General features: G+C 46.1%; 2 protein-coding genes across 2 annotated transcripts in view; one reads left to right on the top strand and one right to left on the bottom strand.

Annotated features, from left to right (window-relative positions):
* LOC311133970 (calcium-dependent secretion activator 1-like) overlaps positions 1-18,953 on the bottom strand; it is a gene marked incomplete at both ends in the record, with an annotated part of 131,288 nt that extends 112,335 nt beyond the window's left edge. Inside the window, one exon of the mRNA XM_084167597.1 lies at positions 18,615-18,953. Within this exon, the coding sequence (XP_084023723.1) occupies positions 18,615-18,953 (339 nt within the window). The remainder of the gene's footprint in view (positions 1-18,614) is intronic.
* Positions 18,954-26,473: 7,520 nt separating this feature from the next.
* Positions 26,474-27,227, top strand: part of LOC311133969 (synaptoporin-like) — a gene marked incomplete at both ends in the record, with an annotated part of 138,022 nt that continues 137,268 nt past the window's right edge. The window contains one exon of the mRNA XM_084167596.1: positions 26,474-26,513. Coding sequence (XP_084023722.1) covers positions 26,474-26,513 — 40 coding nt within the window. The remainder of the gene's footprint in view (positions 26,514-27,227) is intronic.

The raw sequence follows: 27,227 nt of genomic DNA, 5'->3' as shown, positions 1-27,227 counted from the left end.
GTCACCATCCTTTATTGCAAAAATAAACTGAAGTACAAACATAACTTTAAGCGACATATGATGAACTGTCCATTGATCAGCACAGCGATTGATAAAACAGGACGATGTTTGAAACACAAGTGGTTCTGAGCTTATGTCAGTATTACACAGGTAAGCTAACAGTTAAAGAAATCAGGAATGTAGACAGGCTCTATCTATCTGAGCTACTGTGTCCAACACACCACCACCTGTTGTTATGTTGGGCACCTACTGACCAAAAAAGGATGGTATTATGATTTAAAAAATTCAATGACATGTATTGCTAAAATAAAAGTTTAAGGAAATAAATGCATTATTACAAGACCTAACAGCTCAATCAAGCCTGATTGTCTTGTAACTATAAAAGTAAAGCTTGCTTTCATTTAATTAAAAAAGCATGAAAAGATAGGGTAATGGGATCATATCTTACTGTGGTGTGTGAAGAATCTAATACTTTACCTTGTATGCAGTACACATCACATTTTTGTGGAAGCACCTCCTCTAAGAGTTTGAATTAGGCTATTTGAGAAGGTTTTAATCCTAAGCAACCTGCCTACATATAGTATGAAGTACAATATCAACATAGCTACTGTAGTAGGTCAACGCTGTGTGCTGGAAACCTTTGTAGAGCATGGGTGGAATAGGCATTGTGGTGCTCATGTGACCAATGCCTATTCTCACTTAAAACGTATTTGTTTTTAATCAATTTAAATTCCAGAAACTCTCATAATATAAATATAAATTCCATAAACTCTCATGTATGGTACACCACTCAGTTAGGATGTCTAATAAAAGGCATTAAAACCTGTATCCAATGGACAAAAAAAAGGATACATACTGTATCTCATTGCCAATTTTAAAGCAGGACTTCTGAATCTATATCCTCTCTATCACTCTCCATCATTGCACCTCTCTTTCTCTCAATCAGTACAGGGAGTAGCTGAGCATATTTGCATCACACAGCTGGCTGTGCTAATGCTAAATGAAAAAGACCCATTCGCAGCGCTTGCCTCTGGAGTTTTCTTGGTCTAGCTTTGGATGGCAGAGAGATAATAGAACTCATACTGCTGTTTAACAACATTCTTTGTTTCTCGCACGCCGCATTCCTCTGAGACAAATACCGTGAGCAGAGCAGCAGACTTTCTCTCCACCAAGGCAGTATCCCACGGTAATTAACGCGAGAGGAGGGGAGGTCGTAACTCTGTCCCGTTACCTGTCTCATCCGTCCCAGAGTAGGCTGAGCGGAGACTAAGCCAGGCTGTACCAAAACTCTGAGGCCTTCCATCCCCTTCATCCCTTTCTTTATATCCTTTCCTCACGTTTACCTTTGATATGCTCAAATGACTGTACTGGTTAAACTGCTAAGAGTAACATGCTGACCACACCGCTTGCACGCATGCGTCCGCGATTAATTTGGGGACAGGTCGAAAAGCATTAAACATTTATGGCAATTTAGCTAGCTAGCTTGCTGTTGCTAGCTAATTTGTCCTGGGATATAAACATTGGGTTGTTATTTTACCTGAAATGCACAAGGTCCTCTACTCCGACAATTAATCCACAGATAAAAGGGTAAACCAAGTTAGTTTCTAGTAATCTCTCCTCCTTCAGGCTTCTTCTTCTTCTTCTTTGGACTTTATATGGCGGTTGGCAACCAACTTTAAGGTGCATTACCACCACCAACTGGACTGGAGTGTTGACCTCAGTTCATCTTTCAATCACCCACGTGGGTATATGCTCCTAAAAACCAATGAGAAGATGGGAGAGGCGAGACTTGCAGTGCGTCAAGCATCACAAATAGAACCAAATTCTATTTTAGCACCTGGCTACGCAGATGCGCGCGAGCAGTGTGGGTGTAATGATTGAATAACATGTATGTGTACATTTATTTTGCAACGCTCGCGCACACGAAGCGGGCGGTGTGGTCAGCATGTAAGGCCCTAAACATGTTGCTTGTTAAAGCAGGGAGTGTAAGTAGCCATGGACAAAATTGTCGGCTCAACAAAGAGATCAAAAGATCAAAAGGGAGCCCTTGTTGCGTGGAGCCCTGTGTATCTGTTGATCTGACTGCTTTGTACCCAAAGCCCTACCACTCTGGAGGCTCCTGAAGAGAGAAGAGAGATGGGGGGAAAGGATTTGGAAAAAGGAGCAACAGAGAGATGGAAGATGGATGAGAGAAGCAGGGAATATATGCAGAGGAGAGGGGTGGGGGAGATATGCAGAGGAGAGGGGTGGGGGAGATATGCAGAGGAGAGGGTGGGGGAGATATGCAGAAGACAAGGAGCAGGGTAGAGGAGGGCAGAGAGAAGCAGAGGAGAGGGGTGGGGGAGATATGCAGAAGACAAGGAGCAGGGTAGAGGAGGGCAGAGAGAAGCAGAGGAGAGGGGTGGGGGAGATATGCAGAAGACAAGGAGCAGGGTAGAGGAGGGCAGAGAGAAGCAGAAGAGAGGGGTGGGGGAGATATGCAGAAGACAAGGAGCAGGGTAGAGGAGGGCAGAGAGAAGCAGAGGAGAAAAGCAAGGATAAAAGCAGGGAAATGGTAGAGGAGAGGAGGAGAGGAGCAGAGGAGAGGAGTGGAGGAGAGGAGAAAAGCGGGGGTGAGGTGCGAAGGTGATGGACTGGTTTCATTCAGGCCTATTGTGGTGGAAAAGAGGACAGATGGCCTGATTGTGTTACTGTACCGCATCAGCCTCACCTGTGTGTACTAATCCCCCAGGCCTGATTAGAGGGCTTGGGAGAGAATGGGGAATAAATAAAAGACAAAAGGGAGCGGGAGGTTGTTACCATACTGCAGTGCCTTCTGCGTTTAACTATCGCCCGTGTTTTCAGTAATTGGTATGGCATGCAATATTTTTGAGAAGTGGTTGAAACAACAGAGCTAGTTAGCATATTTCATTTTAGATCAAGGGCCTTGCAGTGCTTATGTCTAATTAGAAAATATGTTTTCAGGAAACAATTTCAAATAATCTATCACAGCAAAAATTCACTTTAGCTTGATGTCTAAAAAGGCCAATACTTTTGTTTTGCCCAAGCAATATGGCCCTATTTACACAATAGCTGCTAATTTTCTCTTTTTAATAAGTCCACATTTTCACTGTGGTATTTGAGGGATAGTGAGCAATGCACATAATAATGTGAAGTGAGAAAGGGAGTCATATGGACAAGCATCCAGCAGAAACATTGAGTAAATGACTTGATGACTATTACAATCACTTTCATATAGAGGCCTTCGAGGTATATCGACTGCTGGAAGCAAATTAGCTCCAATTCCAGGCTGAGAGTGATCTTGAGCGAGAGAAAGCGATAGAAAGAGAGAGGCAGTGAGAGACAGGGAAGAAGATGGGGGAGGGAGGGAGAGAGGGGGAGGGAGGGTGGGGGAGGGGGGGGGGGGGGGGGGGGGGGGGGGGGGGGGGGGGGGGAGCTAAGAAAGAGACTGAGAATAAGAGGGAGGAAGATACAATCAGAAAGAAAGGAGAGAAGAAGACAGTGAATATGAAAAGAGAGATATAGATCTACAGCAATGTGAGAGAATTATGAGAGTGAGATTTCGTAGACATTGTAATGACAAAGGTACAGTGTTCTCAGTCTGAGCTATCCATTGGGGTTCAAGTGAGAGTAAAGGCTCAGCCCGAACAGGGAGGGACTCTGCTCTACAGGTGCAACACCATCCACTTATCATCCTGCTAGTGAGTGTGTGTGACCTTAACACAGAGGGACAAATCGAACTCACACATACTGTTTTAGACTGGAAACCACTGTCACAGTTCTCTAAGACCGAACCCAGAAGCAGACCAGGACAGGGTGAGTTGAACGAATGTGAGTGTTTATTTACAGATAAAAGATGCAGAATAGTCCAGGAGACGGAGCGGGTGGCGGAGATGAGTAGGTGGTGGTAAAGTGGCAGATGAACTGATGGCACGGCAGGGGTTGGGTGAAGGTTCCGGGAGAATGATGTTTATGGCTAACGATCCTGCAGGGAATGGAAGTCAGGTCAGAGCTTATGAAGGGGTGATGATCAGGACCAGGTGTGCCGAAGCTGATGAGAAGCAGGTGCGGGTAATCGAGAGATCACCCGCCTAGCAACATCGCCCGGCAACCGGACAGGGTGCGTTCAGGCACCTTCGGGAAATAGGAGATACAGAGCAGAAAATCGGCAACACAGGTTAGGAACACACTCAGGACGCAGGGTTCATGACAGTACCCCCCCTCCGACGAACGCCACCGGGCGGACTACCCGGAGCGCCAGGATGGAGGCGGTAGAAGTCACAAAGGAGGTCAGCATCAAGGATCTGACGCCGAGGAATCCAACTCCTCTCCTCAGGACCATACCCCTCCCAGTCCACGAGATACTGGAAACCCCGGCCCCGCCGTCTGGAATCCATGATGCGGCGCACCGTGTAGACAGGACCTCCTCCGATCATCCGAGGAGGAGGAGGAGGAGGTGGAGGGGGCAACAGAGAGCTGAGGAGAACAGGCTTGAGGCAGGAGACATGGAAGGTGGGATGGACTCTGAGCGTACTAGGCAACTTGAGTCTAACCACAACAGGATTAATCACTCTCTCCACCACAAACGGACCAATGAACCTCGGCGACAGTTTCCTTGACTCAGTCCGCAGAGGAAGGTCCCGTGTAGCCAACCAAACCCTATCTCCGATTGCATAAGCGGGGGCTGGAATACGGCGACGATACGCCTGGAGCTGATACCGGTCAGAAACTCTAAGGAGGGCCTTTCTGGCCCGATGCCAGGTCCGGTGGCAACGACGAATGTGGGCCTGGACAGAGGGAACCGAGAGATCTTTCTCCTGAGAAGGAAACAAGGGGGGTTGGTAGCCGTATAGGCACTGGAAGGGAGACATCCCAGTGGCAGAAGTAGGGAGAGTATTGTGAGCATACTCAACCCAAGGCAACTGAGAGGCCCAAGAGGTGGGGTTGGAGGAAACAAGGCAGCGCAGCGTGGATTCCATCTTCTGGTTGGCTCTCTCCGCCTGTCCATTAGATTGGGGGTGAAATCCAGATGTAAGACTGACTGTAGCTCCAATGGCCAAACAGAAGGATTTCCAGACAGCAGAGGTGAACTGAGGGCCACGGTCGGAAACTATGTCACTGGGCAATCCGTGGACCCTGAAAACCTCCCTAACCAGGATCTTGGACGTCTCAGAGGCAGAGGGAAGCTTGGAGATGGGCACAAAGTGGGCGAACTTGCTGAATCGGTCCACAATAGTCAGAATGACCGTGTTCCCCTCAGAAGAGGGCAACCCAGTGACAAAGTCCAGAGCCAGATGCGACCATGGTCGCCGGGGGATCGGTAGGGGGTGAAGAAGTCCAGAGCTGGGCCGATTGGCACCCTTGTTCTGCGCACAAACTGGACAGGCAGCAACAAACCTCCGAGTATCTTCTCCCATGGCAGGCCACCAAAATCGTCTGCGTAGAAGCGCCATCGTCTGAGCCACGCCAGGGTGACAAGCCATCTTGCTGGCGTGGGACCATTGGAGGACAGCCGAACGAACCGACTCAGGCACAAACAACCGACCGGGTGGACCGTTACCGGGGCCGGGCTGCGTCCGAAGGGCCGCCATAACCTCCTCCTCAATCCTCCACATAACGGCTCCCACGACAAGGTTCCGGGGAAGAATCGTCTCAGTCTTGGCCCCACTCTCCTCCGTCTTGGAGAACATCCGGGACAAGGCGTCCGCCTTGCCGTTCTTAGACCCCGGTCGGAACGTCAAGGAAAAATTAAAGCGTCCAAAAAACAACGACCACCTGGCCTGACGGGAGTTGAGACGTTTAGCCGATTGCACGTAAGCAAGATTCTTGTGGTCAGTCCAGACAACAAACGGTTGCTCCGCCCCCTCCAACCAGTGGCGCCACTCCTCCAAGGAAAGTTTCACTGCGAGAAGCTCCCGGTTACCCACATCGTAGTTCCTCTCCGTAGACGAAAGACGACGAGAGTAGTAGGCGCAGGGATGGAGTTTACCGTCAGTGGAGCATCGCTGGGACAGGATGGCGCCAACCCCCACATCAGACGCATCCACTTCAACGACAATCTGACGGGCAGTGTCAGGTTGAGAGAGAATCGTCATGGGAGAACACCTACCCGAAGCAGAAATCTGCCACCACGCGGTTCCCTTGAGCTAGCACTGTGCTGGCTACAGCACACCTTAGCCACAAGGTAGCTGCTAGCTAGCAAACCTACACAAGCATCCCTACCTGCACACACGGTAGCATTGCTAGCTCTCTTTTCTCATCTAGCTAACCTACGTTCACTCGTTGGGTTAGTTAGATTGACAGTTTTAGCCTCACGGTTTCTCCGTTCAGGGACTTTACCAACCCAAAGTCGAACCTTGCCCCATATGGTCCCCTTCGGCTAGCACTGTGCTAGCTACAGCGCACCTTAGCCACAAGGTAGCTGCTAGCTAGCTGAAGCCTTACTAGCCTCGTGGCTATAGCGTTCGCATTGTGCTCACCCTAGCTAGCTATTAGCCTTGTGGCTTTTTTCCTAACTAGCTTAAGCCTATTCAGAGCCTTACGGCTAATATGTCGTTTTTTACAAATGCATCTCTATATTAGCAAGCCCTGTTCCATATAATGGCCACTGCTACCCCATCCAAAGGGGAGCCATGCCCAGCATTCGAACCCCTGCGTTCTTGCGCTTGCGGCTCCATGACTACGGGGAAGGATTTCCACCTGCATCAACTGCTTGGGAAGGAACCCTGAGTCCTGCGAGCACTGCAAAATGCTGACTAGGGCGGATTTTGAGGCTCAAAGAAAGGGAAGGCTTTCTCCTCTGTTAAAAAAATAATTGTGTGTGTGGTAACAGGTGGTGTATTTTTGAGAAGTGGTGTGACCAAGTACAGATAATTCCTTACCCATGTATCCAAGGTTTTATGCTTCCTGCAGGACCTTTTGAACATGGGGAAGGTTTTTCTCCACTGTCAAGGTCTGTTTAGCCTCTATCTCAGCCTGCTATAGGCTTCGACAATAACACAGTAGGGACTTCCTCTGTTATGTCGTTTCATGAAGGGAGCATGTAGTTTCCGCCCAGTATCCAAGCCCTTAGCCCCATCTTTGGACTGGACAATTGTGCTTGAGGCTATTTCACTACAGCCTTTTTTGAGACGCTGAAAAACGTGGAGATAATATCTCTAATTCTTACCGCCTTACTAATGGCCCTTATGTCGGCAAAGCAAGTGAGTGAGCTGCACGTAGTGTTAGTTCGCCATTCGTACCTACAACAACCCCAGGGTTATCCAAGGTGACCTTGTTACCTAACAACGCCTTCATACCTAAGGTCAACAAATATTTATTGTCTCACCTTAGAGATTTTGGCTTTCTACCCACTGTCCTTCACCTCTACGGAAGAAGAGCGTCTCCACCGTTTATGTCCAGTATGCGCGTTGCGCATTTACTTGGATATAACAAGGTTCTTGGGCACCTACCTCCCTGCAAGGGGAGGCCCCTCTCTCGTCAACGGCTATCCCATTGGACAGTGGAAGCTATTATATTGACTTATAATAGCAAGGGTTTCCATCCCCCGGACGGCCTGAGAGCTCATTCCACCTTAGGTATGGCTACCTCTTGGCCACTGTTCACAGGCATCTCTTTACATGAGATTTGCGATGCGACATGTCGGGCCGCTCCTCATTCATTTGAGGTTTTACCGACTAGACGTCACTGCACCTCTGTTGGCGCATTCTGAATTGAATGGAAGACCGCCTATAGCACCAGCACCGGGCACTACGAATACAGGGTAATGTCCTATGACCTCACAAATGCACCCTCGGTCTTCCAATCCTTCATTAACGAGGTGTTTTGAGACATGTTGGGTCGCTCTGTAGCGGTGTACATAGACATCTTGGTGTACTCCACCACACGCGAGCAACATGTCTCTCATGTCAGGTCCGTTTTGGAGAGGCTGATAGGGCATCACCTATACGCCAAGGTGGAGAAGTGCCTTTTCTTCCAGCAGGCGGTCTCCTTCCTGAGCTATCGGATATCCACCGTGGGAGTGGAGATGGAAGAACAGAGGGTCAGTGCAGTACGGTCGTGGCATGTTCCCTCCAACATCAAGGCGGTGCAGCACTTCCTAGGTTTTCACAACTATTTCAGGCGCTTCATTAGGGGTTTCAGCACAGTGGTGGCCCCTCTCACCTCCCTCCTGAAGGGAGGTCCTTGACAGCTGCGCTGGACTGGGGAGGCCAACGAAGCCTTTTGTGCGCTCAAGGAACGGTTTACGAACGCACCGGTTCTGGCTCACCCTGATCCGTCTCTGCCCTTCATCGTGGAGGTCGACGCCTCCGAGGTTGGAGTAGGGGCTGTTCTCTCCCGGCATGGCGGCACTGGCTGGAGGGTGCTCAACACCCATTCCTTGTCTGGACGGACCACCAGAACCTAGAGTACATTCGAGCAGCGAAGAGGCTGAACCCGCATCAGGCCAGGTGGGCCCTATTCTTCACCAGGTTTGACTTTACCCTCTCCTACCGTCCGGGATCTAAGAACGTTAAGGCCGATGTGTTGTCCCGGGTGCATGACACAGAGGATCGGCGGGAGGAAGTGACACCCATTATTCCCCTGTCCCGCATTGTGGCTCCTGTCTGTGGAATGTGGATGTGGACATCTGTCGAGCCCTGCGACAGGAGCCCTCATCTGTCCACTGTCCCGAGGGGTGTATCTACGTGCCCTCTGATGTGCGGGACCGTCTCCTCGCCTGGGAAACACACATCACCTGTGTCCGGGCATAGCCTCTACTATCGACTGTCTCTCCGTCAAGTACTGGTGGCCCACCTTGGTCCGGGACGTCCGGGTTTACGTCTCTTCCTGCTCCACCTGCGCACAGAGCAAGACAATGAGACACCTCCCCTATGGCAAACTCCACCCGCTGCCGGTTCCACAATGACCCTGCTCCCATCTCTCCATGGACTTTGTCACAGACCTTCCGCCCTCGGTGGGGCACACCACCGTCCTGGTCGTTGAGAACCAGTTTTCCAAAGCCTGTCGTTTGATTCCTCTGGTCACCCTACGGCCATGCAGACCGCGGAGGCTCTCTTCTCTCACGTCTTCCGGCACTATAGGATACAGGATCTCGGAGGACATTGTTTCTGACCCTGGTCCTCAGTTCACCTCCCGTGTCTGGAAGGCCTTCATGGAACGACTGGGGGTGACCCTACGGGTACCGTCCCCAATCAAATGGGCAGTTGGAAAGGGCAAATCAGGAACTGGGTAGGTACCTTCGTAGTTACTGTCAGGACCGGCTTGGGGAGTGGGCTATGTTTCTGTATTGGGCAGAATACGCACAAAACTCCTTCCGTCACTCCTCCACTAACCTCACACCCTTTCAGTGTGTTCTAGGCTATCAGCCGACCCTGGCACCCTGGCACCGGAGTCAGATCGAGGCTCCTGCGGTGGTTCTGGCGCGCCGAGGAGGTATGGAACACAGCACACACCCGTCTCCAGCACGTCGTCCTCTGGCAGACGGCGCAAGCCGATCATCACCGCAGTGTGGCCCGGTCTTTCACCCCGGTGACAGGGTCTGGCTTTCTACGAAGGACCTGCCCCTCCGCCTGCCCTGCCGGAAGCTGAGCCCGCGGTTTGTGGGGCCATTCAAAGTCCTGAGGAGAATCAGTGAGGTGACGTACAGATTACAGCTCCCTGTCAATTACCGTATCTCACCCTCATTTCATGTATCTCTCCTCAGGCCGGTGGCAGCTGGTCTCTTGGCTAGTGCTGTACCCCATAACGCACCTCCCCCTCCCTTGGACGTCGAGGGAGCCCCTGCGTACTCCTTCCACAGCCTGTTGGACTCAAGGCGTGGGGGGTCTCTCCAGTACCTGGTCGACTGGGAGGGGTACAGTCCCAAAGAGCGGTGATGGGTTCCGGCGCGGGACGTCCTGGACTGTTCTCTCATTCAGGATTTCCACAGGCATCGTCCCTACCGACCCGTACCGTGTCTCCGGGGTCGTCCCCAAGGTTGGCGGTGCCCCGCTGGGGGGGGTACTGTCACACCAGCCTTCGATTTGTCTCCGCCTCCTGTCCAGCTCAGGCGTTCGGCGTCGCCGGCCTTCTAGCTGCTGCCGAACCTGCTGCTGGCAAACGCCCTTCACTCATCAACCCTAGACTTGTCTCGTCATCATTACACACACCTGGTTCCAATCCCCACACTACCACTGTATATATATATACACTCCCTCTGTCATTTGTCTTTGTCGGTCATTGTATCTGCTGCTTGTTTTCCTGAGAGGAATCTGTTCTACTATTTCCTGAGTACTTTATATTTTGCACTGTGCGTTTCGTCCCGCTTTAAGCTATGGTGCTTTAATACATTCAGTAGTTCTAAACCTGAGACTGTCTCCTGCCTACTCCTCTCTACACTTGTGACAAACTCTGGGTCTTCCTTTCCTGTGGCGGTCCTCATGAGAGCCAGTTGCTTCATAGAGCTTGATGTTTTTTTGCGACTGCACTTGAAGAAACGTTCAAAGTTCTTGAAATCTTCCGCATTGACTGACCTTCATGTCTTAAAGTAATGATGGACTGTCATTTCTCTTTGCTTATTTGAGCTGTTCTTGCCATAATATGGACTTGGTATTTTACCAAATAGGGCTATCTTCTGTATAACACCACTACCTTGTCACAACACAACTGATTGGCTCAAACGCATTAAGGAAAGAAATTCCACAAATTAACTTATAACAAGGCACACCTGTTAAATGAAATGCATTCAAAGTGACTACCTCATGAAGCTGGATAAGAGAATGCCAAGAGTGTGCAAAGCTGTCATCAAGGCAAAGGGTGGCTACTTTGAAGAATCTCAAATATAAAATATATTTTGATTTGTTTAACACTTTTTTGGTTACTAGATGATTCCATATGTGTTATTTTGTAGTTTTGATGTCTTCACTACAATGTAGAAAATAGTAAAAAATAAAGAAAAACCCTGGAATGAGTAGGTGTGTACAAATATTTGACTGGTACTGTATATGGTGTGAAAATACATTTTGTCAATATCCTGTGGTAGCTAGTAAAATATATTCTAAAATGTATTTCATAAATATTTGTTGCCATGTATTTTAATGAATGGAATATTTTACTTTTTACCTTAAATACTGTACAGTCGTGGTCAAAAGTTTTGAGAATGACACAAGTATTGGTCTTCACAAAGTTAGCTGCTTCAGTGTTATGAGATATTTTTGTCAGATGTTACTATGGTATACTGAAGTATATTACAAGCATTCCATAAGTGTCAAAGGCTTTTATTGACAATTACATTACGTTTATGCAAAGAGTCAATATTTGCAGTGTTGACCCTTCTTTTTCAATACCTCTGCAATCCGCCCTGGCATGCTGTTAATTAACTTCTGTGCCACTCTCAAATTCAAAAACAAAGCTATGGATGGAAGGACTGACCAACCATTAGATCAAAATTATAGTTTTAACCATGTTTTGAGGATATACAGTGTCTGTTTACAATTCCAGTGTTTCAGTGGCTACCCATCATTCATGTGAGCCCCATATTTTTAGCTTTTACATTTTTTAGAATAATAAAAACATTTTTGGGGGGCTTACCTGTTTTGTATGTTATTTTGGCATTAATACGTGTCACATACAGTGAGCGAAAAAAGAATTTGATCCCCTGCTGATTTTGTATGTTTGCCCACTGACAAAGAAATGATCAGTCTATAATTTTCATTATAGGTTTATTTGAACAGTGAGAGACAGAACAACAACAAAAAAATCCAGAAAAACGCATTTCAAAAATGTTATGAATTGATTTGCATTTTAATGAGGGAAATAAGTATTTGACACCCTCTCAATCAGAAAGATTTCTGTCTCCCAGGTGTCTTTTATACAGGTAACGAGCTGAGATTAGGAGCACACTCTTAAAGGGAGTGCTCCTAATCTCAACTTGTTACCTGTATAAAAGACACCTGTCCACAGAAGCAATCAATCAATCAGATTCCAAACTCTCCACCATGGCCAAGACCAAAGAGCTCTCCAAGGATGTCAGGGACAAGATTGTAGACCTACACAAGGCTGGAATGGGCTACAAGACCATTGCCAAGCAGCTTGGTGAGAAGGTGAAAACAGTTGGTGCGATTATTCGCAAATGGAAGAAACACAAAAGAACTGTCAATCTCCCTTGGCCTGGGGCTCCATGCAAGATCTCACCTCGTGGAGTTGCAATGATCATGGGAACGGTGAGGAATCAGCCCAGAACTACACGGGAGGATCTTGTCAATGATCTCAAGGCAGCTGGGACCATAGTCACCAAGAAAACAATTGGTAACGCACTACGCCGCGAAGGACTGAAATCCTGCAGCGCCCGCAAGGTCCCCCTGCTCAAGAAAGCACATATACAGGTCCGTCTGAAGTTTGCCAATGAACATCTGAATGATTCAGAGGAGAACTGCGTGAAAGTGTTGTGGTCAGATGAGACCAAAATCGAGCTCTTTGGCATCAACTCAACTCGCCGTGTTTGGAGGAGGAGGAATGCTGCCTATGATCCCAAGAACACTATCCCCACCGTCAAACACGGAGGTGGAAACATTATGCTATGGGGGTGTTTTTCTGCTAAGGGGACAGGACAACTTCACCGCATCAAAGGGACATGGACGGGGCCATGTACCGTCAAATCTTGGATGAGAACCTCCTTCCCTCAGCCAGGGCATTGAAAATGGGTTGTGGATGGGTATTCCAGCATGACAATGACCCAAAACACACGGCCAAGGCAACAAAGGAGTGGCTCAAGAAGAAGCACATTAAGGTCCTGGAGTGGCCTAACCAGTCTCCAGACCTTAATCCCATAGAAAATCTGTGGAGGGAGGTGAATGTTCGAGTTGCCAAACATTAGCCTCGAAACCTTAATGACTTGGAGAAGATCTGCAAAGAGGAGTGGAACAAAATCCCTCCTGAGATGTGTGCAAACCTGGTGGCCAACTACAAGAAACGTCTGACCTCTGTGATTGCCAACATGGGTTTTGCCACCAAGTACTAAGTCATGTTTTGCAGAGGGGTCAAATACTTATTTCCCTCATTAAAATGCAAATCAATTTATAACATTTTTGAGATGCGTTTTTCTGGATTTTTTTGTTGTTATTCTGTCTCTCACTGTTCAAATAAACCTACCATTAAAATAATAGACTGATCATGTCTTTGTTAGTGGGCAAACATACAAAATCAGCAGGGGATCAAATACTTTTTTCCCTCACTGTATCAGTTTGCAAACAATGTAAAAACAAATTTTTTAAACATTGAGTTAATAAAGCCGCTTACAAACATGGTCTCTTTTTTGCTTTCTTGAGTAAGGCAGCTCCAAAATGCAGGTGTTTTAGCCTAGCTCAGTGCTTTCTGTGGTGGTGGGGCAGCTAGCGGAAAATACGGAGCGTAGGGGTTGATAATGTTCTCTAGTTGCGCCGTGATTGGCTCAGGGTTCTGTCACTCATGGGGACACTACGTCACCTCAAGTCTAAGGGTAGAGCTTGACAATTCAAGCCCCTTGGGTGCTGCCATATAGTTACATTAGAAGTGCCCATCCAAGAAGGCTCAACGTCATTAGCCACAGATAAAATGACGTCAAATCACGTTATATCTACAGTAGCTTTGTTTGGACTGATCATGTCAACATCATACTTTCTAAATCTTAGCTAGCAGTCATCATCATGAATCAAGTCGACAATCTACTGGCAAATCCTCTTTAATCCTTGTCATAAGAGGAGAAATAATGAAGAGAAATTATAGATAAAACGTATCAGTGCTCATCGGCCATTGGACATAAACATTACACAACAAGATGGAAATCGCAAATTCAACAATGAGTGGTTTGGAAGGAATCAGTGGCTAACTGCAAGCATTGCAAAGCAATCACTAGCCTGATATTCAGTGGTGGGTGTGTGGTCCCAAATCTGGGATTAAGAGTCTCTTTTCCAAGTTTAAAATGATAAACATTCAACATTGGCCATGCTGTCAATGAAGCATGATTTTTGCCGTGCTCAAAACAACTGTTCACTCGGAACTGCAAAATCTGACTTGAGTTCAAGACAACTGGGAACTCTGAGAAAAAACTAGCTCCGACTGGGAAAATATGTTTTGAACGGTCATCCAACTCGGAATTGTAAATCCGGAACTCGGGCCTCTTTCTAGAGCTACGACCTGAAGATCACTGACGTCATCATGATTTGACCTTGTTTTTTTCCGAGTTCCCAGTTGTCTTGAAAGCGCCATAAATCCAGAGAAGGCCAGACTTTGATGACAAAGTTTGATGACAAAATTTGACCACGAAGGACCGCCGCGCCACGTTCCTGTTCAAGTGAGCACAGCACAACAAGGTGAGTCCAAAAATGTATTGTATGCTGCTGCATAAATGATGTAATATGCCAGGGAGATATGTATACTGTAGCTAAGAAAGTAATACTAAGTGTATGTTGTGTAGTAGGCTGCTAGTAGCCTATGTGCCTCACCCTAATAATAAGTATATTTTCCCGTCTTAATTTTGTTTGGTGTTCTGACTTGGTGGTGCACATGTAGGCTATAACCTGTGTTAGAGAAATGTAATCATTGAATATTGTAAGAGCTTTCATTATCTGCTTATATGCCCCCTTTATTTATCCTACGGTTCTGACTTGGTGTACAGGGAGAACACCTGTAAGAACGGTCCATGTTCTGAATTCTGTCACTGTACATTTCAAAAGTGCTGAACAAATAGTTATTGACTACGTCCGTCCTAGCTCACTCATTAATGTCTTAATCGAAATTACGGATTGCCTCTTATCCACTTGTCGTCCCCTTATGCCATAGTTTGTACATCTCAATTGTGAGTAGAAACCACATTTCTTTAAGCAAGTCACCCATATCAGCTATGTTTTTTTAAAGACAGTAAATGAGGCTGAACGAACTGTTTCGCTGCCAGACAAGGCTCCGCTGATAGCCAGGTGTGGCAGTGGTAAGGTGTTGGGACTGCTGTTGGGACTCTGCTGTTGGGACAGCTTTATGTAGGCCCCAGTTTGTGGGCACTGTTTGTCACCGTTATAGTGCAATTAATGTGTTGTGTAGTGGCTTTGCTGGCATGCATCCCACAATGTGTTTTTTGTTTTTGCCCCACCAAGATTTACATGCTAAAATCACCACTGCAGTGTTTACAAACATAGGAGTATAACAAGTTTATATTTTGGATACTGATGGGGTTAGACAGCTAAGCTCATGAGGCATTTATATGTGGTCCTCTGTAGCTCAATAGGTAGAGCATGGCGCTTGTAACGCCAGGGTAGTGGGTTCGATCCCCGGGACCACCCATACGTAAAAATGTATGCACACATGACTTTAAGTCGCTTTGGATAAACGCGTCTGTTAAATGGCATATTATTATTATTATTATTATTAAGTTATATTCTTCAAGAATCAATGGGTATGCCTATATATGGGTATGGCTATACGCTACATCGGCAGGACAGAACGGCTGACTCCGGCAAGACAAGGGGTGGCGGTCTGTGTATATTTGTAAACAACAGCTGGTGCACAAAATCAAATACTAAGGAAGTCTCGAGGTTTTGCTCGCCTGAGGTAGAGTATCTTATGATAAGCTGTAGACCACACTATTTACCAAGAGAGTTTTCATCTATATTTTTCATAGCTGTCTATTTACCACCACAAACCAATGCTGGCATTAAGATTGCACTGAATGAGTTGTACAAGGCCATTAATCAACAGGAAAACGCTCATCCAGATGCAGCGCTCCTAGTGGCCGGGGACTTTAATGCAGGGAAACTTAAATCCGTTCTACCTAATTTCTACCAGCATGTTAAATGTGCAACCAGAGGGAAAAAAACTCTAGACCACCTTTACTCCACACACAGAGACGCATACAAAGCTCTCCCTCGCCCTCCATTTGGCAAATCTGACCATAACTCTATCCTCCTGATTCCTGCTTATAAGCAAAAACTAAAGCAGGAAGCACCAGTGACTCGGTTAATAAAAAAGTGGTCAGATGACGCAGATGCTAAGCTACAGGACTGTTTTGCTAGCACAGACTGGAACATGTTCCGGGATTCTTCAGACAGCATTGAGGAGTACACCACATCAGTCACTGGCTTCATCAATAAGTGCATCGATGATGTCGTCCCCACAGTGACCGTACGTACATACCCCAACCAGAATCCATGGATTACAGGAAACATCCGCACTGAGCTAAAGGGTAGAGCTGCCGCTTTCAAGGAACGGGACTCTAACCCGGACGCTTATAAGAAATCCCGCTATGACCTCCGACGAACCATCAAACAGGCAAAGAGTCAATACAGGTCTAAGATTGAATCATACTACACTGGCTCTGACGCTCGTCGGATGTGGCAGGGCTTGAAAACTATTACAGACTACAAAGGGAAGCACAGCCGCGAGCTGCCCAGTGACACAAGCCTACCAGACGAGCTAAACCACTTCTATGCTCGCTTCGAGGCAAGCAACACTGAAGCATGCATGAGAGCACCAGCTGTTCCGGATGACTATGTGATCACGCTCTCCGTAGCCGATGTGAGTAAGACTTTTAAGCAGGTCAACATTCACAAGGCCGCAGGGCCAGACGGATTACCAGGACGTGTACTCCGAGCATGTGCTGACCAACTGGCAAGTGTCTTCACTGACATTTTCAACATGTCCCTGACTGAGTCTGTAATACCAACATGTTTCAAGCAGACCACCATAGTCCCCGTGCCCAAGGACTCTAAGATAACCTGCCTAAATGACTACCGACCCGTAGCACTGACGTCTGTAGCCATGAAGTGCTTTGAAAGACTGGTCATGGCTCACATCAACAGCATTATCCCAGAAACCCTAGACCCACTCCAATTTGCATACCGCCCCAACAGATCCACAGATGATGCAATCTCTATCGCACTCCACACTGCCCTTTCCCACCTGGACAAGAGGAACACCTACGTGAGAATGCTATTCATTGACTACAGCTCAGCATTCAACACCATAGTGCCCTCTAAGCTCATCACTAAGCTAAGGATCCTGGGACTAAACACCTCCCTCTGCAACTGGATCCTGGACTTCCTGACGGGCCGCCCCCAGGTGGTAAGGGTAGGTAACAACACATCTGCCACACTGATCCTCAACACGGGGGCCCCTCAGGGGTGCGTGCTCAGTCCCCTCCTGTACTCTCTGTTCACCCATGACTGCATGGCCAGCCACGACTCCAACACCATCATTAAGTTTGCCGACGACACAACAGTGGTAGGCCTGATCACCGACAACGATGAGACAGCCTATGGGGAGGAGGTCAGAGATCTGGCCGTGTGGTGCCAGGACAACAACCTCTCCCTCAACGTGACCAAGACAAAGGAGATGATTGTGGACTACAGGAAAAAAAAGAGGACTGAGCACGCCCCCATTCTCATCGACGGGGCTGTAGTGGAACAGGTTGAGAGCTTCAAGTTCCTTGGTGTCCACATCACCAACGAACTATCATGGTCCAAACACACCAAGACAGTCGTGAAGAGGGCACGACAAAGCCTATTCCCCCTCAGGAGACTAAAAAGATTTGGCATGGGTCCTCAGATCCTCAAAAAATTCTACAGCTGCACCATCGAGAGCATCCTGACTGGTTGCATCACCGCCTGGTATGGCAACTGCTTGGCCTCCGACCGCAAGGCACTACAGAGGGTAGTGCGTACGGCCCAGTACATCACTGGGGCAAAGCTTCCTGCCATCCAGGACCTCTATACCAGGCGGTGTCAGAGGAAGGCCCTCAAAATTGTCAAAGACTCCAGCCACCCTAGTCATAGACTGTTCTCTCTGCTACCGCACGGCAAGCGGTACCGGAGTGCCAAGTCTAGGTCCAAAAGACTTCTCAACAGCTTCTACCCCCAAGCCATAAGACTCCTGAACAGCTAATCATGGCTACCCGGACTATTTGCACTGCCCCCCCCCACCCCATACTTTTTACGCTGCTGCTACTCTGTTAAGTATTTATGCATAGTCACTTTAACTCTACCGACATGTACATATTACCTCAACTACCTCAACTAGCCGGTGCCCCCGCACATTGACTCTGCAACGGTACCCCCCTGTATATATAGCCTCCCTACTGTCACTTTATTTTACTTCTGCTCTTTTTTTCTCAACACTTTTTTTGTTGTTGTTTTATTCTTACTTTTTTTGTTTAAAATAAATGCACTGTTGGTTAAGGGCTGTAAGTAAGCATTTCACTGTAATGTCTGCACCTGTTGTATTCGGCGCATGTGACCAATAAAATTTGATTTGATTTGATTTGATTTGATATATCATTAATTTAAAAGTCTAAAAACGGATGGAGCAATCACATATTTCCCCTTTGAGGAAACGATGTGACTGTACAACTGGTCCCTGATGTAGTTTTGCTGCTATTGAAATATGCCTTTCCTGGATCTACTGTCATTCGAACCCCAGCAGCAGCAGATGAGTGTTCGAATTGTGCACATGTGGTTGGTCTGTTCTAATAATGACTTGCCTACCATTCCCATGCCAGAGGACAAGCAACTAGTTTCATGAGATACTATATATATAATAAGGGATGCTTTTAAAAAGTAATTCAATTTAATTTGTCAGTGTTGTGTGTTTATTCTTTACAGTGGTCTTACCTTCTGTTGTCGTCTGGCCATGTCGGTGGGTTGCTTGGCATTAAAAGGGTAGGCAATGCAGCGCATCACAAAGACATAGAGCTGGAGCCTCTTCTTTCGCTCTTCCTCCTCCCTCTGCATCTTTTCCAGATCCTCTTTCTCCTTCTCGCTGGCCACCGAGGGGCTGGGGCTGGATGGACAAGCGCTGCTTCCCCGGCTCGAGGGCTGGAGCCCACCAGAACTCTCTGTGGTCCGGCTGGGTGACACCCGTGCGCCCCCGGTCTTTGGTGCCATCACCTCTTTGCGTTCTTCTTCCACTATCTCATCCGCTTCCTCCTCACTGGAAGATGGGTCCAACATGTTGTTGGTATTGGATGGAGACTATGTAGACAGGGGAGAAATCGTAGACCGATGAGTCTCAGTGCCACAGGAGGTTTTTTCGAAGAACGACAGCGTTCAGACAGGCTATCTGTGTTGCGTTGGCAACGCCAGAGGGGAAAAAAGTAGAAAAAATCCAGACAAACTCGATTTAAACCAGGAAATCTCAGTTGAGGAGAGGAATTACGAAAGCACGCGACTGATGTTGTACGAGAGTAGCTAGTCAAACTGTTCACACAAAAAGCGATTGAATTCGAAAGAAATAAAATTGTAGTTGCTTAGGCTACGCGTTTTCAGCGTTTTAACTCTCCAGTCACCGTCGGGGATTTGCTAGGATGCTAGCTATCTATGAGAAGGGGAGGGGGTCGGATGAAAGATGAGAAAGAATGGACAACCATCGACTTTCACTTATTTTCCTGATGCGATTTGTCAATAGAAAACTATCGATGGCAGCTTCCTGCTAAGCAACGCGCGGTTGGTGAAGATACCACTGGAAGGTACGGGAAATGAACGTGGTTCTGAATCGGAAGGCAAATTATAGCAGGGGGTGGGGGTGCAGTTGATCCTGTTGTTGCGACAACCGATTCACTCCATCCACCTGATGATCGGAGACTAGGAGAAGCATCTCCAATGGAGATTCTCACCAAATAAGCCCATTTCAACAGAATTATTTATTCCCCATATTCACATTTAATTCCGCCAAGATCATTTATCCACTTTATCCATTTAGAAGTGTAAGATTTCATTGACTGTTAATTCAATGTTTTTGTTTATGATAGTGCCTATGTTGTATGGTAGCCTAGGCCTAATATAGCAAATACTTGTCCCTTCTTATTAATAATTAATTATGTAGCCTAGGTAATAGGTTAGAGGGCCTATATCCTATGCATCAGAATTAATGCATCAATCTTCAATGCTGACAGCAAGATACCTATCCCTGGAGCCTCTTTCCATGACTGGTCCTCAGATAATTGCAACCCAACACAGGATAGCTATAATTTCTGATTAGACAGATAGGGCCTTGGCCTATATAGCCTACTTAACAAAAAAGCAATAAAGTACAGTTCGGATGAGGAAAGTGACGTGCTGCACAAACGGTAAATAGACAGCCCTGATGGCCGAATCCCATCCCTCCAAAGACAGTGCCAACAATTTACCCTTATGGCCAGGGTTTCTGTGGCTTTTTTCCTTAACCTTAAAAGGTGTTTCTTTAATCAAATCAACGTTTATTTGTCACTTGCACAGAATACAGGTGTAAACAGTACAGTGAAATGCTTACTTGCAAGCTTTTCCTCAACAATGCAGGAATAGCCTATCAGATACCATTTTTTAAATAAAAATAACATAACAAATATCCTACACAGGAGTAAGAGTTACCCACAAGAATATATACACTGTATACCAGGTCAAAACCACTAAGCCTACCAATATCAATGGCAAGGATACTGGTGATTTTGGTATATGTACACTACATGACCAAAAGTATGTGGACTCCTGCTCGTCGAACATCTCATTCCAAAACCATGGGCATTAATATGGAGTTGGTCCCCCCTTTGCTGCTATAATAGCCTCCACTCTTCAAGGAAGGCTTTCCACCAGATGTTGGAACATTGCTGCGGGGACTTTCTTCCATTCAGCCAAAAGAGCATTAGTGAGGTCGGGTACTGATGTTGGGCGATTAGGCCTGGCTCGCAGTCGGCGTTCCAATTCATCCCAAAGGTGTTCGATGGGGTTGAGGTCAGGGCTCTGTGCAGGCCAGTCAAGTTCATCCATACCGATCTCAACAAACCATTTCTGTATGGACCTCGCTTTGTGCACAGGGGCATTGTCATGCTGAAACAGGAAAGGGCCTTCCCTAAACTGTTGCCACAAAGTTGGAAGCACAGAATCGTCTAGAATGTCATTGTATGGCGTTAAGATTCCCCTTCACAGGAACTAAAGGGCCTAGCCCAAACCATGAAAAACATCCCCAGACCATTATTCCTCCTCCACCAAACTTTACAGTTGGCACTACGCATCCCGGCAGGTAGCTTTCTCCTGGCATGAGCCAAACCCAGATTCGTCCGTCGGACTGCCAGATGGTGAAGAGTGATTCATCACTCCAGAGAGTGCGTTTCCACTGCTCCAGAGTCCAATGGCGGCAAGCTTTACACCACTCCAGCCGACGCTTAGCATTGCGCATGGTGACCTTAGGCTTGTGTGCGGCTGCTCGGCAATGGAAACCCATTTCATGAAGCTCCCAACAAACAGTTCAGCTGATGACGTTGCTTCCAGAAGCAGTTTGGAACTCGGTAGTGAGTGTTGCAACCGAGGACAGATGATTTTTACGCGCTACGCGCTTCAGCACTCGCCGGTCCCATTCTGTGAGCTTGTGTGGCCTACCACTTCGCGGCTGAGTCGTTGTTGCTCCTAGACATTTCCACTTCACAATAACAGCACTTACAGTTGACCGGAGCAGTTCTAGCAGGGCAGAAATTTGACGAACTGACTTGTTGGAAAGGTGGCATCCTATGACAGTGCCACGTTGAAAGTCACTGAGCTCTTCAGTAAGGCGATTCTACTGCCAATGTTTGTCTATGGAGATTGCATGGCTGTGTGCTCGATTTTATACACATGTCAGCAACAGGTGTGGCTGAAATAGCCGAATCCACTAATTTGAAGGGGGGTTCATATACTTTTGTATACAGTGCATTCGGAAACTATTCAGACCCCTTCATATTTTCCACATTTTGTTACGTTACAGCCTTATTCTAAAATGGATTAAATTACTTTTTTTCCTCATCAATACCCCATAATGACAAAGCGAAAACAGGTTTTTAGAACTTTTTGCAAATGTATTAAAGCTATAAAAAACAGAAATACCTTATTTGCTATGAGACTCGAAATTGAGCTCAGGTGCATCCTGTTTCCATTGAACATCATTGAGATGTTTCTACAACTTGATTGGAGTCCACCTGTGGTCAATTCAATTGATTTTACATGATTTGGAAAGGCATACACCTGTCTATATAAGGTACCACAGTTGACAGTGCATGTCAGAGCAAAAACCAAGCCATGAGGTCGAAGGAATTGTCCGTAGAGCTCTGAGACAGGATTGTGTCGAAGCACAGATCTGGGGAAGGGTACCAAAACATTTCTGTAGCATTGAAGGTCCCCAAGAACACAGTGGCCTCCATCATTCTTAAATGGAAGAAGTTTGGAACCACAGAGACTCTTCTTAGAGCTGGCCGCCCGGCCAAACTGAGCAATCGGGGAGAAGGGCCTTGGTCAGGGAGGTGACCAAGAACCCGACGGTCACTCTGACAGAGCTCCAGAGTTCCTTTGTGGAGATGGGAGAACCTTCCAGGAGGACAACCATCTCTGCAGCACTCCACCAATCATGCCTTTATGATAGAGTGGCCAGATGGAAGCCACTCCTTAGTAAAAGGCACATGACATCCCGCTTGGAGTTTGCCAAAAGTCATCTAAAGACTCTCAGACCATGAGAAACAAGATTCTCTGGTCTGATGAAACCAAGATTGAACTCTTTGGCCTGAATGCCAAGCGTCACGCTTGGACGAAACCTGCACCATCCCCACGGTGAAGCATGGTGGTGGCAGCATCATGCTGTGGGGATGTTTTTCAGTGGCAGGGACTGGGAGACTAGTCAGGATCGAGGGAAAGTTGAACGGAGCAAAGTACAGAGAAAACCTGCTTCAGAACGCTCAGGACCTCAGACTGGGGCGAAGGTTCACCTTCCAACAGGACAATGACCCTAAGCACACAGCCAAGACAACACAGGAGTGGCTTCGGGACAAGTCTCGGAATGTCCTTAAGTGGCCCAGCCAGAGCCCGGACTTGAACCCGATCGAACATCTCAGGAGAGACCTGACAATAGCTGTGCAGCGACGCTCCCCATCCAACCTGACAGAGTTTGAGAGGATCTGCAGAGAAGAATGGGAGAAAATCCTTAAATATAGGTGTGCCAAGCTTGTAGTGTCATACCCAAGAAGACTCAAGGCTGTAATCGCTGCCAAAGGTGCTTCAACAAAGTACTGAGTAAAGGGTCTGAATACTTATGTAAATGTGATATTTCCGTGTTTTATTTTTAATACATTTGCTAAAATTTCTAAAATCCGGTTTTTGCTTTGTCATTATTGGGTATTATGTGTAGATTGATGAGGGAAAAAAACAATTGAATCCATTTCAGAATAAGGCTGTAATGTTACAAAATGTTGAAAAAGTCAAAGGGTCTGAATACAAGTGACCAGAAAGTAGGGATACACAGGTATGGAGAAAGAGTTCTACATAGCTCTTACGTAGCTCTGTGTTTATACAGGCAGCCAAATTATGATATTTTGCCTAATTATTGGCAAAAGAGCTGATCTGATTGGTCAATAGACCAATTAATGGAGAAAAAATTGCTACCTGCATTAACACAGCCTTCGTGCCTACAGTTCTTACGGTAATGCTCTCCTCACCTTGGAACTATGGAACTAATTCTTGCCATGTTTTTATCTTCCCTGCTAATAAATGGGCAAAAGACCGAACAAAAGATTGTTTTGCACACATTTTGTTTTGCACAAGTTTATGAACATTTGCAATCCCACCTGTGCTAGAGTGGCGATCAGGAACTTTTGACTAGTTTAGCCAATAGGCCTACAATCCAAAACGTACAGCATCACCATCATTTCCCTTCAGTCAATGCTTTCTAAGAAAGTGAAACTTTCCACCAAGTGATAATCAGCACAGTGGTGAAATGAAACTTGTACAACTGAGCACAGGAGGTTGGTGGCGCCTTAATTGGGGAGACGGGCTTGTGGTAATGGCTGGAGCGGAATTACTGGAACAGTATCAAATACATCAAACAAATGGTTTCCATGTGGTTGATGCCATTCCTTTTGCGCCGTTCCGGCCATTATTATGAGCCGTCCTCCCCTTAGCAGCCTCCTGTTCAACTGAGTGACTACGCCTTTTCAGAGGCAGCACATCGAGAGGATCACTTTCACAATATGGTTATAAAAAACGTCCGACTTGCGACTACTGCCGGGTTCAAAACAACTGGGAACTGGGAAGTCGGAAATCTCAGACTTCCAACTTCAGTGCTTTCAAGACAACTGGGAACTCTGAAAAAAATTTGCTCAGAATGGGAATAATCGTTTTGAACGGTCATCCAACTCGGAATTCCAAGTCAGAAACTCTATAACTTTTTAGAGCTCTGACTTTCCAACCTGAAGATCACTGTTGTCATGATTTGACCTTGATTTTTTCAGAATTCCCAGTTGTCTTAAAAGCACCATATATGTCAACTTCATGAACTTCACACCAACTGCACCATGCAGCTATTGAGTACATTGTGGGAAGCACTATTTGCCACCCAATCATTACAGTGTTTTTGTTTGAACCACACAACGTGGCCAATCATTACAGTGTTTTTGTTTGACCCACACAACGTGGCCAAAGACTTGATTGAAACAGGAGCCAACTTTGCCATGATTCTAAAGCTACAGGGGACACAAATGAAATTGATGTGAGACCTCTCTCTAACCAATTAATTGTACACACCATTATGTTTTCAGTTTATGACTGTGTGATGTGGGGGTATAGAAAAGTTTATTTTGAGATTTATACAGAATTTTTTAAATAAACAATAGCAACTATGACACATTGCCATGTTGATCTGAGCCTTGCTGTTGGAACACCACTACAGTGTCCGACTTTCGGCTGTAGCAGATGCACCTCCCCCGACTTTGGTTGCGTTATCCCTCGAACACACCCATTCACTACGTGCTTTCTGACATGCATGTTTTCAAACCCGCCCTCTTTCAACACCCAACCTCTGAAACAAAGATGGTGAGTAAATGAAGATAGTTCACTCAGGCCATTTACCATTGAAATGTTTTTTGTCAGGTCCAGTCTACTTAACAGGTGGCTCTCCCATAGACACCAGTGCAATAGCAGCTGGCTCTTGTCCACATAGTTCAAATGATGTACATAAACCCTGGATTGCTGATGCTATGTATTGGCCATTGAGAGGCTTTGAAGCCACCGGTCGGCCATATTGGCACTCCCCAGTAGGAGCAGTTCTCCATAGGAATGAATGGAATTCTACAGTATTTCAATTAAATGTTTCAAGGACAAAATTCCATGTATTTAAGTATTTTTTCTTGTAGTGAGGACAGTAACATTAGTAATCTCTAAAAAATTATACTTTAAAGAAAATGTTTTTATATATTTTAAAATGTTTAATCGTAATGTTTATCTCACATAATATAATTTTAAAGTATGCATTAAGGTGTCTGTAATAGAATAAATATATCAAAAACTAGACATTTATAAATGTATTTCTATAGCGTCCAAAATATGTTTTACACTGGTGGGGGCGTGCCAAGAGGGAAGCACGGTGTCTTCAACACAGCACCCCCTACTGGTCATCTAGTGTATATATAAATCATTGCTGTTCATTGACTTTCATTGAACCAGAAGAAAAAACAGGGAGGGATGTCTCCATCTCTGTGTGGTCACATATTCAGTGGCAATGAAAAGCTGCATTCATAAACAAGTGGGAAGGTGGTATTTATCAGATATGACTGGAAAAAATCCACTTGAACGCCCCTCCAACCCTCAAAGTTTTCCTTACAAGCCTGAATGATTAATAACATTACATTTTAACTTACTCTACTGGTTCACTGAGCAGTTGGCCCTTCAGCTGCTCGATATTTTATACAAAATATCCACAGGAAAGTATTGTTCACCCTACTTTTTAGAGAGCCAGTGAGTATATGGTTCTCTCAGCTTGTGTGTTCAATCTATTGCATTTGCACGTGATGCACATTACCTAAACAATAGCCGAATGTTACCATGAAAATACACCCTGGAAATACAAATCTACAGATCATTATATAGACCAGTGTTCTGGAAGTCGGGTGAATAACACTTTCCTGTGGATATTTTGTCTCATATTTCCACGAAATTAGCAGACAACAGGTAGAGTAAGTTCAAATGAAATGTATTCAACATTCTGACTTGTAAAGGGACTGTTTGGGATGTATGAACATAAGTGTGTGGTGTTGTCTACATAATTTCAATGCATCATCACGTTTTGTGACTAATATCATCCCTGAGCTCAGATTTCTCCCACATGCTGAATGACGCCACCTACTAAGGAAATTACCTAGATAATAGCATTTTCATCAGTTAAATGAAACAAAACATTATTTATAAAAAGCAATCTATTAATATGTTTTTTTGAACACTATAATTCGTTTACAAGCATGATAGCTGTACTTTTAGTTTTTGGTTGACACAGCTTGTTGGCCATTGGCCAATTGGCATTCTCAACAAGTTCAAAGCACGTGAATGCATCCAACTAGTATTTACGACTTCAACTGGTAATTACCACCATCCCACTTGATTTGGAACACAGCATTACACTACTAGAAAGACAGTGTAGCTGCTATCTCCGCCCTAGCGACAAAGCAGATCACAGCAGCACTGAGCATTAATCTCATTCAATAATAACCATGGCAGCACAGGATTTTGCTGGCAACCGATTCATGCAAGGTGAGTGTCATGATCAACCCTTTAACCAAGACTAGCTACTGTTAGCAGTAGCATTAAGCAAATATGAAGTGTTGCAGCAAGCTGGCAACCAAAAACATCTGAAAGATGTTTATTTTGACAAATCATTTGTATAATTTATGGTTGTCCAGACAGTGCGCCTGTGTTAGTCTCTGCTACAATGTAGCCGACATTCACTGGAGGGGGAGGACCCATTATGTCAAGAACTAGCAGAGAGACCATAACTGGTACCATGGCTGGTGCCGGTGTGCCCGCACTCTGTTTTTCATAGAAATTATGTGTTGTAAGTATTTGGTATTATAATGAAAATATATAGGTATGTGTAAGGTTCTTATCATAAACCCAGGGGTTTACTCTTTTTTGGGGGGGGCGTGTTACGTGTGACGTGTTTTTCTTTCTCCCCATTTTCCTTTGTAGTGTGTTTGTGTGTTCTGGGCATTACAGGTGTGCTGAGTTGTGGCTGACGATGGTGGGCGTGGCTTCGGTCAGGAGAGTATACCTGTTTGCCGTGTGAGCTCGAAGAGGGGGGAGAGGACACTTGTTGTTTGGCTGTTTGGGTATTGGTTGTGTTAATTTATCTTTGTTTGTGTTCCAGCCTGTCCTCCTGATGTACTCCACCCTACCTGGGTCATGGAGAAGGGAGAGGTAGATCTGCCCATGGGTGTACATTCCCACGTAGATAACCCATTGTTTTAC

Source organism: Coregonus lavaretus, assembly GCF_964263955.1.
Source record: "Coregonus lavaretus genome assembly, chromosome: 8".
Lineage (NCBI taxonomy): Eukaryota > Metazoa > Chordata > Actinopteri > Salmoniformes > Salmonidae > Coregonus > Coregonus lavaretus.
Note: the sequence above shows the minus strand (reverse complement) of the source record. Positions and strands in the feature narration are given on the sequence as shown.